The sequence below is a fragment of the Halichoerus grypus genome, chromosome 2 (assembly GCF_964656455.1).
Source record: "Halichoerus grypus chromosome 2, mHalGry1.hap1.1, whole genome shotgun sequence".
NCBI lineage: Eukaryota > Metazoa > Chordata > Mammalia > Carnivora > Phocidae > Halichoerus > Halichoerus grypus.
The window spans coordinates 50,412,465-50,424,968 of NC_135713.1; the positions used below are offsets into that span (position 1 = coordinate 50,412,465).

Genomic DNA, 12,504 nt, shown 5'->3' on the forward strand with positions numbered 1-12,504 from the left:
TTTGTAGGACGGTCCTTCAAAGGGCAGGTTGGAGACTACCACTCGTTTCTTGTCTTCTTTCCTTTTCCACCTTTTCTTCCCTTCCTTTCTCATCTCTGCTCAATCCGTCTCTTTAATTCTCATAGCACGGCACATGAGTTCCCCGTAAAAGAGTTTTTTCCCTAATCAGTTCCATTGTTGAGCTGCCAGTGAGTCATGTCCCTGACATCTTTTACTTGCCTTCTCTGCTGGAAATTTCTCTCTCTTCTTTCAAAAGGAAAATTAAAAATAAAAAGCTGGTTTACAAATACCAGGTGAGAAATGACAAGGAAAAAGCTTGCAGAGAACAGGTGTACACCTGCCAGGCCACTTCCTTCTACCTGTTGAGACTCCTCCTGTTGGAATATCGACGTCACCCACGGGGATCTTCCTTTTCCACTCAGGCAGCCAAGAACAGGTGTGCCAACTCTAGGTCCTAAAACCTACCCGGTTAAGTTTTAAAAACAAGAAGCCTCAGATGCTTTAAAAGTGTTACACATTTTCTTGTTTGGGAGACACTGCCTGTCACTCTCCAAAGAGCTGCTCTTAAACTTGGTCTCCCAAGATGATCCAGTCAATTCTAGACATCAATTCTTGAGGTTTCAACCCTACTCTTAATAATGGAACATTCTTGTATTTAATAATTTGAGCGTTTACACATGTTAAATTAAGGTATCTAAACCTCAGCACTACTGACATTATTTGTTGTGGAGGGCTATCCTGTATATTGTAAGATGTTTAGCATCATCTTTCTGCCTTTATCCACTACATGCCATTGGCAAATTCCTTCCCTATATGGCAGCCAAAAATGTCTCCAGGCATTGTCAAATGTTCCCTGCTGGGAAAAACTGCCCAGGTGGAGAATCACTGAATTAAGTGAACTTAAGAAAATAAAATGTGAAAAAAGGAGACCAATCCTTTGAAAACGCTGATGAGTTTGCATATCCTATTGGCAAGAAAGCAAACAGAAGAATGATTTCTCTTACCTTTCATATATCCAGATGTTGGAGTAGTTGATCTCTCTATCAAAACGATGTCTCTTGAAGTCCTCCATGCCATCCTTGACCATGATGATGAACAGCACAATGGCCAATGGTAACATGGTGATTTCTCTGTGGAAAACTTCCATGGAGGGCATCCAGTTCAGAATCACCAGGAACAGGAAATAGAGGTTAGCCCATCTGGAAGGAGCAAGCAAAGTGTGAGTGAAAACCATGGAGAGGAAAATATACTTTCCACGCTATTTCTTCCCTATTGTTGGCCCTTACCAACGAAAATGACATTCTCTTTTAGTGTCACCTGGAATTATAGTAAGGGCTTGGAAGCCAAATCCCAGACATATTCAAATGCAAATTGTTCACTAGTTGTGTGACCTTCTGGAGCTTGTTTCAACTTGTATAAAATGGGGATAGTACTAACTACTTTAAAGAGCTCATATAAATATTACAAAGGATAATATTTGTTACATACACAGTAGAGGGTTCTCAATCATAATAGTTGCTCAATAAATGATAGCTTGTAATAGTAACGACAAAATTAGGATGATATCTATTGATATATTTTGCTTTATAAATAAAAGATGATCTTGCATGTATTATCCTGAAATTATGGCTTACATTTTTAAGTTTTCCAAGTGCATCTTGCTCCTTCTTGCCACTATGCCTTTGCACATGAAGGTCTGTTGGCAGGAACATTCCCCTGGCTCCCTTCCTGACTTCTGTTTTTACCCAGTTAATGCATTCTCTTCTTTCAGGTTATACTTCAATTATCACTTCCTCCTGGAAGACTTTCCTGACTTTCTTAACTAGGCCAGATCTCCCTCTTATTCACTCTAAGATCACCATATACCTCTCCTTGGAAGTATCTATCTAAGTTCTAATTTTATATCAACTTATATAATTCTTAAAATTAATGTCTGTCTCTTTCACTAGAAAATACAGTCAGGACAATCTCATTTCTTCCCCTCATGTATCTCTAGCAGCTAATGCGTGGCCTAACACAGAGTAGAATCTAATATCTATTGAATGAATGAATGAGCAAATGAATGACAAGTCTTTTCAAGGTTTATGCATTTGGGTATTAAAGGCTATGTGGCCCAGAGGGCAGCATCTTTGTTTCAGAAATACTGGCAAATACTTGGTTAAAGCACATATTACTTGGCCAAGTGGTTGTGTACCTATGAAACTGCTCAAAGAGATTCTGAGGCAAGAAGGTGAGGAAGGTATATTTGGTCGTGCAGATTCTGTTGCTGGAGTATTTCCGGGAGACCTCGGCCCAATCTTGGTGGCACATGCTGTTGTTGGGGAACACGACCCGCTGCTGTGTCAGGTTGTAGCTTTGCCTCCTTTTGTCTTGGGACAACAGTGGTGTGGCTTCTGATGGAGACTGGGAGAGGCCATCTCTGACTCGCCACTGCCACCGGTGCCAAGATGAGTCCACTGAGAAGGCCATTTCTGGCAGCAAGCTATGGTCTGAAAACAGACACAGGAAGTTGCCATGGTCAGAAGAAAATATGGCTCACCCACTTGTCCACCTATCCATCCAAGGTAGATTCTGGGATACAATGTGAGCCAAATATGTTCAATCCCTATAAACCATATGTTCAAGAGTGAGAGACATAAAGCAAATAATCATAAAAATAATATACAACTAGCACTGTGATAAGTACCATGAAAGCATTTAAGATACGGGGAGGGTGCTGATGACCTTGTTAGGCCTATCAGGAGAAGTATGGCCCTGTGGGCTATGACCCCCAGAGGTCAGAATGCTATCTGTGGCTTGTTCCTAAAACTGAGCTGTCCCTTCACCTTCACAGTCTTCAGTGTCCTCACTGTAATATGAGGAAAACTAGTCTTATTCTACTTTTTTCACGAGCTTTTTGTAAGCAATGAATTACATAGTACATAAAAGTATGCTGAACTGTATCTTAAAGGGAAAGGTATTCTCTAGCTCTAAAATTTTCTGGTACTGATATTTTGGAGAACGTTGTTTGTGATCAGAACCTCAAATGAGAGTAATAGGTGGGACGGAGAAGACAGTTTCTTTCCTAGGAAACTTTGGCTTGAGGTGACTGGGTTGTACAGAATGTCATTCCGTGGACACCATTTTTTTTTTTTTTTTTTAATGTAGTTGACTGGGGGTGAGGGTGGGAGACCCTTTCCTTCCTCTCCAACTCCATTTGGTGATTTCTGAAACTGAGCACTTTTTCAGACGATCCTCCTAGATGGGGGACAAATACTGCTTTATCTAGGATATTCCAGTTCCTGAGCTCTTTTAATGGAACCTATAAGCAAGCCTTCAAGTTTCCCTCTGGCCATTCTTACATGTATGAAGAGAGGTTAATAAATAATAAATAAAAAATATTTTATTTATTAAATAAAGTGAGGATATCCTGAAGGATATTATTCAAAGACATCTTTTGTAAGAAGTTATATATAATGGTGCTTCTCACTTAGTAGGCTCACAGGATGATTTTCTTTTGAATAAATGGACGAGTGAACATCAGGTATTATTAATCTTACAATGAGCAACCTCACCTATCATTGAAAATATGATTCTTTAAAGGAGAAAAAGTTCCATTTCTAGTTTAAATGGTAATATTTTATCTTCCTGATGCCCATATGATCTGACCCTTATCATAATTCTCCTCATGAGTTTAATCAATCCAAGTGATTTTCAATCCAGAAGAGCTCTTCAGAGTCTTAAGTGAGCCCTTGTAGCAAGCATGGAAAAAATAAATGCAATTATAATGCCCATCATAATGTGACCAAAAGCAATATTATGACATATGGTAAGCCAGAAATAATATTGTATATCTTCTTTCTCGTTATAAAAAAATGTCCCTTTCATGAATTTTTTTATTATTGTAAAAGAAAAGGAAATGAAAAGATAATTCATGAATAGAGTTGAAAATGCAAATGAGAAATCTTGCCATGGCTAACGCCATACATATCAGACTTCTCTCAATTTTAGGTAATAAGGACTTCAAAAAGGAAGACTGGATTGATATGGGAGATGCAGGTATTTTAGGTGGGGTGGTTTAAAAAGTCCATTTTTTGTATCATATTCTTTGCTTTTCTTTATTCACACTGTAAAATAAGCTTTCTTAAAAATAAAGCAGATGAAGGGGCGCTTGGGTGGCTCAGTCGTTAAGCGTCTGCCTTCGGCTCAGGTCATGATCCCGGGGTCCTGGGATCGAGCCCCGCATCGGGCTCTCTGCTCGGCCGCTTCTCCCTCTCCCACTCCCCCTGCTTGTGTTCCCTCTCTAGCTGTCTCTCTCTCTGTCAAATAAATAAAATAAAATCTTTAAAATAAATAAATAAATAAATAAAGCAGATGTAAAATGGATGCCAAACAAGTAGACTTAAGTCTGATGAAGAACTGAGTATTTCCAAAGTTTCTAAGTATCTTTCCCCAAAATTATTAATTACAATGGTAAAAAAAAGAATCACTGTAGTAAAGAAGCATGGCAGGCACCACTTAACCCAAGAGATTAAAGCAAAATCACCCATATGGTATAACCTGACATTTTGTGCTTCCTGTTATAATGTACCAAGGACATGGCATCATTTCTGTGGTAGTCACAAGGAAACATTGAGAAACCTCAAGCTGGGGATAATTTTACAAAACAACTAGCTTATGTTAAAGGTATTAAATGTTAAAGGTCAAAGAAAGGCAGAGGAACAATTTCTGATTAAAACGGACTAAAAAGATATGATAAGTCAATGTAATGTGTGATCCTGGGTTGGATCCTGGCCTGGGGGAGATAAAATTGGCATAAAGGACATAAATGGACAAGCCATAAAATTTAAAAATGATTTGAAGATTAGTAATAGTATTTTAATAATGTCAAATTTCCTTATTATAATAATTATATTGTGATCATATAAGAAAATGTTCTTGTCCTAGGAAATTCATCCTAAAGTAGTTATGGGTAAAGGGGCAAGATGTTTCAATGGTTCAGAAAATAATGTCCATGTTTGTATATGTGTGTGTATACATAATACATATACACACTTAGCTAAGTAGGAAGGTTGTGCAGGGGTGTTCCAGGTAGAAGAACTGGTTCTAGAAACAAAGTTCATAGGAGTGCTCTATAGAGCACATGAAGTGAGGGACAAAGAAGAGCAAAAGCTGAGGCTGGAGGGACAGGCAAGGCCAGATGGCTTGTTAAGGCTGTTATGCTGAGAGTAGAATGGAGTCCTGAAGAGTTTTAGGCAGGGAAACCACCTGACCCGAGCTGTGAATCCCAGGCTTTATTCTGGCCGAAGCATACTAGAATGGGCTAGGTGAGGCCAAGATTGGATAGGAAGGCAGCTCCTTAACCCACTGCTTCCTCTTTCTTCCAAGTAAGCTACTTCTTTCCAAAGGTAGATCAGAAAACAAGGGGGGATTGTGTAATCCTTTTATCTGAGGTGTGGTTTATTACTGCTTGCATAAAGGGAGGGGCATGTCTGAAGCAACTCTACAAGGTCCATCTAGTTATAAAGTCTTTCTCTCCTTCTAATTTTCGGAAATGGCACCTCCCACTAATTAACTTGAGAAATTTCTGCTTTTGCTAATTCACACTCAGATCCCTCTGGCTTGAGGTAGTAATTCTTTCCAGCACCACTATCATTTTTCCCTGGGCAGAATGTCCTCTAGATGGTAGGGGGTACATTTCTATTTGGTGGACCATTAGCCTAACATACTGAGTTAATTAGTTTACTGAGAAATCCTGTTCTTGTTCCCCAACTTTCTCCATCTTGCCTGGCCCACATTCCAATTAACCCCCGTTCTTTCCTTTTTTATTTTAATGAACCAAGTAAACCCCATCTTTAGCAAATTCCATTTTCACTGTTAGGGATCAATCAACCAGTCATTCTTCGAACCAAAAAATACTTATTGAACTCTTGTTTTGTACTAAGAGAGTAAAACCTACACATCCATCTCTTCTTCTGGAGCTTGCACTCTAGTGAGGCTGACAGAAGCTAAACACACACTCATAGAAATAAAAGTAAAGTTGACCCTTGAACAACATGGGTTTGAACCATGTGTGTGCTTATATGTGGATTTTTTTTCAATACAGCATAGTACTGTAAATGTATTTTCTCTTATGATTCTTTAAATAATATTTTTTTCTCGAGTTTACTTTATTGTAAGAATACAGTATATATAAGTATCATATGACCTCACTGATATGAGGAATTTGAGAAACAACACAGAGGATCATAGGGGAAGGGAGGGAAAAATGAAACAAGACAAAACCAGAGAGTGAGACAAACCATAAGAAACTCTTAATCAGGGCGCCTGGGTGGCTCAGTTGGTTAAGCGACTGCCTTTGGCTCAGGTCATGATCCTGGAGTCCCGGGATCGAGTCCCGCATCGGGCTCCCTGCTCGGCAGGGAGTCTGCTTCTCCCTCTGACCCTCCTCCCTCTCATGCTCTCTGTCTCTCATTCTCTCTCTCAAATAAATAAATAAAATCTTTAAAAAAAAAAAAAAAAAAAAAGAAACTCTTAATCTCAGGAAACAAACTGAGGGTTGCTGGAGTGGAGAGGGGTGGGAGGGATGGGGTGGCTGGGTGATGCACATTGGGGAGGATATGTGATATGGTGAACACTGTGAATTGTGTAAGACTGATGAATCACAGACCTGTACCCCTGAAACAAACACTACATTATATGTTAATAAAAAAATTAAAAAAAAGAATACAGTATATAATACATATAACATACAAAATATGTGCTAATTGACTGCTTGTTATCCAAAAGGCTTCCAGTCAACAGTAGGTTATTAGTAGTTGTTTTTGGAGAGTCAAAAGTTATATGTGGATTTTTGACTGCGTGTGGTGCCTGTACCCCTAGCCCCCATGCTCTTCAAGGGTCAACTGTATATTCATCAACCATGATAAGTGTCACAAAGGAGAACAGGGTGCAATGTGATTGCATTACAGAGGGATATGACCTTGTCCCTGAAGAGGTGGGGTTTGAGCTGAGTCAAGGGGATGAATGAGAGGTAATTGGATGGGATAAGTGTATGTGTGTAGTGTGTATGTATGTATGTGTGTATGTGTCTGGAAGTAAGAGAGCATCCTAGGAAGAAGCCACATTTACAAGTGTCCTGTGGCTAGAGCAAATATTGATTTTAAAAATGGAAAGAAAATTCAAGAAAGGCTAGAAAGCAGTAAAAAGTGGAGACTGGAGAATTATTTTCCCTTCATGTCCAGTTCTTTAAAAAGTATATCAGTTGGGCAGGACAATGAAGGGGGAAACAAAAAAAACCAAAACAACTATAAAATTAAATTTAGTCTACACTTAGATTCTTGATAAGCAGTACCCTATCTTAATATTAGAATTAATTGGAATCTAAGAAAGTTTGGCCTTCAATTAACCACAGGGGTTTTTAAAACTCTCTACCCTGAGAGCTACAAAATGTATAAATCTCACAAAATAATTTCTTGTTAGACATCTAGTTAACAAACAATAACCACCTTAGAATAGTCAAGGGTTAGTATGTCCTTAAATCAATCAGTTATATCAGTTTTCCCCAAATTGCAATCATTCTTGAATCACCTTTTCAATTTTTGCCATACCCAAAGATCATTTATTAAATGTAATGTATTTTAAGTCAACTCACTTTTTAAAAGCTTAAATATTGACTTTTACACTGATATGACACTGACTATAACTCTGATAAAATATTGATATCTGAAGTTAGGGGTTTGATACACATTATTTTTCATAGGCACTAACATGGACCTACATTTATTGAAATAAAAACTCTTGGTCCATTATCACAACATTGTCCTAGACCTTCTATCTCTCTCTTTGCTATTCTGGGAACCAGGTTCAGAAACATTACCAATTATAGAGAAAGTGTCAGTCATTTTCATTATTTGATGCTTACCTTCTAATGCGGGAAATGTTGCTAACATGTTTTGCAAGTTTTTTGTTTGTTTCCCACAGAAGTGTCAAAACAACAAAGGCAGCAGCAACAAAAGGTTTTTCATCAACCCTGAATTAAATAAAAAAAAAAAATCCAGAGAACCTGCTTCCTATCCATTTCCCAAATATTCTAGTAAATCAAGGAAAAATTTGCAATACAACAAGCTTATTACCAACTCCCTATACATTTTGTTTTTCCCCCACTAACTCTGATTGGATTTTCTCAAGGAAATGGCCACTACTTTTATGTAGTCTTCTATCTATTTTACCCATACCCATTTTACAGATGGAGAAAAAAACGTAAGGAGAATAGAATGATTCCTCTCTGGAAACCTCTTTCTCCTCCCTGTCAGAAAAACCTATATTTATTAGAATCCAAGATGTACTTTTTTCCCCCCACATTGTAATGTTTTGAACCTAGGATATGTCACATAATTGATATGGTAATATTTATTTTTTTCTTTTTACCCTCACAACATATTATTAAATTGATGGCATTTTAGATTCAGGGAAGTATGTTTAGTTGCAGGCCACAAAACAGAAATCACAGTTTAAAAGCCCCTCACTAAGGCTTCCAGTTCTGGAACGTGCCTGGGAAAGTTTGGTAAGGCCTTCTTGGGAAAGGAATGGCCCAAGGGGAGACCTTATTCTTCAGTGGAATTCAGAGAGACTGGAAGTCTTGAGGACGGCTGAACATCAGAGCCTTCATCTGCCTTGTGCTCAGCTACAGGATTCCACATATAGCTGCTGTGTGCAATCAGTTCTTGTACGTACCAGAAAGTGCTCTGTCCTTCCCAATGGAAAGAGCAAGAACTGTGATTGTGCCTCATTCACTGGCTACAAAACGTGTCCTATAATTAGGATGCCAGATGCCGACTTCCTCCAGAGAGAAAGAAATATTGAATAAGAAATGCGTCTGAGAACCATGAGAGACTATGGACTCTGAGAAACAAACTGAGGGTTCTAGAGGGGAGGGGGGTGGGGGGATGGGTTAGCCCGGTGATGGGTATTAAAGAGGGCACGTATTGCATGGAGCACTGGGTGTTATACGCAAACAATGAATCATGGAACACTACATCAAAAACTAATGATGTCATGTATGGTGACTAACATAATAAAATTAAAAAAAAAAAGAAAAAGAAATACATCTGAGGCCCTTGCACAGGGTGGGGTAGGGATTGTGGCTTTTGGAGGCTGGTGAGAGCAGGGACCAGTTTGAAAGGGAAAAGGCAGAGTGAGAAGGAAATAGCAATCACCTTAGATAAAATTTAATTTGAAGGATGTACTTCTGTAGAAGGTAATGAAAACACATGACAAATGAAATCCTACAGAATGGGTTTTTGTGGGAATGATCAGAGGGTAGATCTTTATAGAACTCAAGTATTAATAGCATACCACACTCAGTCTCCATCACTAGTCTTTTTTGTGAATGCAGTTTACCGATTTTTTCTTAGCATCTTGGTCCATAAGAGCCTTACTCCAACAGACTTTCAAGGACAGCATTTGTTTCTTAAACAGACAAGAAGAAAGTTCTATGGTCTGTTATGCTCTACTTCATTACTCCCCAGATTCATTGGAGTTTAGGGCATCACCAGGTACCCAGCAAGTTGGTCTCCCATTAAGTGTATTTGGAGCTCAGACCTATCTCATGAGTTTTGGACAAGAGTATCACACTGCTTCTTTGCCATCTTCTCTTCTTTTCTAGGTATCTCAGCTTTAACATTTCTAAAGCTTTGGATCCTCTCCAAAATTCACTTTGGTTCCAGTAGCCCTCATTCCTATGAGTAGCATCTCCCTTTACCCAAATGACCTGAAAGTTATCTTTGATTTCCCCTTCATTTGCTACAATCTATTTTTTAAAATTTTATTTAAAATCAATTAACATATAGTATATTATTAGTTTCAGAGGTAGAATTTAGTGATTCATCAGTTGCATGTAACACCCAGTGCTCATTACATCAAGTGCCCTCTTTAATGCCCATCACCCAGTTACCACACCCCTCCCAGCTGCTTCCCTTCATGCAAACTTCAGTTTGTTTCTTATAGCTAAGAGTCTCTTATGGTTTGTCTCCCTCTCTGATTTCGTCTTATTTTATTTTTCCCCTCCCTTCCCCTATGTTCATCTGTTTTGTTTCTTAAATTCCACATATGAGTGAAATCATAAGATATTTGTCTTTCTCTGACTGACTTACTTCGCTTAGCATAATACCCTCTAGTTCATCCACGTTGTTGCAAATGGTAAAATTTCATTTTTTTTGATGAACAGCCAATCTATTTTTAAATTCTACCCATTTTCATCTTCTAAATGTTTTTCAAATCCATCTGCTTTTCAACATTTCTGCTGCTTCCAATATAATAAAAGACATTATTGTCTCTTGAATGGACCACTGCACAGACTATCAGCTTCCTGCATCCTCGCTTGCTCCCTTTCCAACCTAGTTTCCTCCTAACAGCCAAAGTTGTTTTTTTAAACTGCAAATCAGATCATGTCAGGTCTCTTAATGCTCTCAATGATTATGATTGTTTTTGTATAAAACCCAGACTTCTCACTGTGGCCTACATTATACTTCATGTGACCCAGCTCCACCCTACACCTTTTCTTCTTATTCCACATTCTCAAATACTCCAAGCTTTCTTTCTCCACCTCCCCTGCCTACCACCACCCCCCTGTGTGTGCGTGTGTGTGTGCACACATGTGTGAGAATCTAGGCGGTTAGTAGTTCCTCTCCCTTGGAGGCCCTTTCTTCATGCTTTGCCTAGTATATTAGTCAGGCTAGGTCATAGGCCAGGCTGTGAGATGAAGCCCCAAATCTCAGTGACTTAGCACAACTTACAAAGGGTTTGCAGCTCCAAAGTAACTCTTCTCAATCCAGTGGCTCAGGGGTCCAGGCTCCCTCTGCCTCATGATCTCAACATGTGGCTTTAAATAGAGCCATAACAGGGATGTAAAAGTGAACTACATTACTTTGCTCATGGTCAAATGGCCAGAATCAGCCACATGGTCTAATCTCAGCTATGTGGGCGAACATATAGAAACTTTGGTGAGAATTGGTGGTCTCTACCAGGTCCCAAATTAAATGACATTTCTTCATAGAATTGGGTATAGGATTAATCCACTGAGGGCTACTAGGGCAATGTGCCAGTGTGGCAATTAGGATATGATCAGACCTGTCATTATTTCCTGTTAGCTGAAGAAAGGGATTCTACACTTTCCAAACACTCTGACCTATTTGAGTGTCCTCCTTCAAATTTGAGGCCAAGAGAACGATCCCTAAACTCTAGCCCTTAGATGCTACCCTGAGTTACGGCTGATGATAATGAGATATTAGAGAATTCATATGTGCTCCAGGCATAGTCTGTCGATGGAACACATCATATGCTGCATACATATGTGAGCCACTCTTTTTTTTCTTTTAAGTTTTTATTTTAATTTCACTTACTTAACATACAGTGTTATAATAGTTTCAGGTATACAATATAATAATTCAACAGTTCCATACTTGACCCTGGGTTCACCACGACAAATGCATTCCTTAATCCCCATCAGCTATTTAACCCCTCCCCTCACCCACCTCCATTCTGATAACCATCAGTTTGTTCTCTATAGTTAAGACCCTGTTCTTTGGTTTGCCTCTCTTATTTTTTTTCCTTTTGCTTGTTTGTTTTTTTCTTAAATTCTACATATGAGTGAAATTATATAGGATTTGTCTTTCTCTGATTTAATTCGCTTAGCATTATACTCTCTAGTTCCGTCCATGTTGTTGCAAATGTGAGCCACTACTTTTAAGTGTAGCAGATATGGTTGAAATGGATATATTGCAAATTTGTTTAAGGGCATTACTGATGTCATGGTAAATTTTTGCTATTATGTATTTTCTCAATCCATGATACTAAAATTATACTAACTCTTAGGTGTAGATTATGAAATTCTTTGACAACAAAAGAGGTCTTTGGGCTTTGAAAGGTTGGAAACACTGGTGTAGCAGAGGGAGCACGGAATTGAATGCAGGGTATTTGGCTAAGTACAGAGAAAAAGTTCCCTAATGCACAGTTCCCGCCCCAACAAGACGGTTGGAGAGATGAGATTATACACAGGAAAGGTAATGGATAGGCTATCAACAGGGAACTGAATAAACACAGACAGCAAGCTCTGGAAGTTGTCAAAGATAGAAGAAAACATGAGTGACTGAGTAGGACAAGGCAAGCTTCCTGGAGAAGCAGAAGAGGTCAATTAGGGAATAAGAAAGCCTGGGTATCCAGAAGCAGGGATGAGTCTAGAACTTGCAAGAATAGGCAAGTGAGCAGCTCTGTCTCTTGTTCCCACCTCTCAGACCTACTGAGTTAGAAACTCTGGGGATGAGGTAGGAAATCTGTACTCTTAACCAGGTCCCAGATCATTGTAAAGTAGGGACTGCCAAAGAACAAACCTGGAGAGACCCTGCCTTATGCACTTAAATATCGGCTCTCCATTGAAAACTACCTTTACCCATTTTCTTTCCTTTATTCCAAGCCTGATTTCCCAAGTATCTTCTTAATAAAGGCAGAAGATCTTGGGAAATAAAA

The 12,504-nt window shown here is 38.9% G+C and overlaps 1 protein-coding gene across 1 annotated transcript in view; it reads right to left on the minus strand.

The window, feature by feature from the left end:
• ATP10B (ATPase phospholipid transporting 10B (putative)) overlaps nucleotides 1-12,504 on the minus strand; it is a 263,147-nt gene that overhangs the window by 111,576 nt on the left and 139,067 nt on the right. The window contains 2 exon segments of the mRNA XM_078066512.1: nucleotides 1,005-1,199; nucleotides 2,195-2,489. Coding sequence (XP_077922638.1) covers nucleotides 1,005-1,199; nucleotides 2,195-2,469 — 470 coding nt within the window. The 5' untranslated portion in view covers nucleotides 2,470-2,489.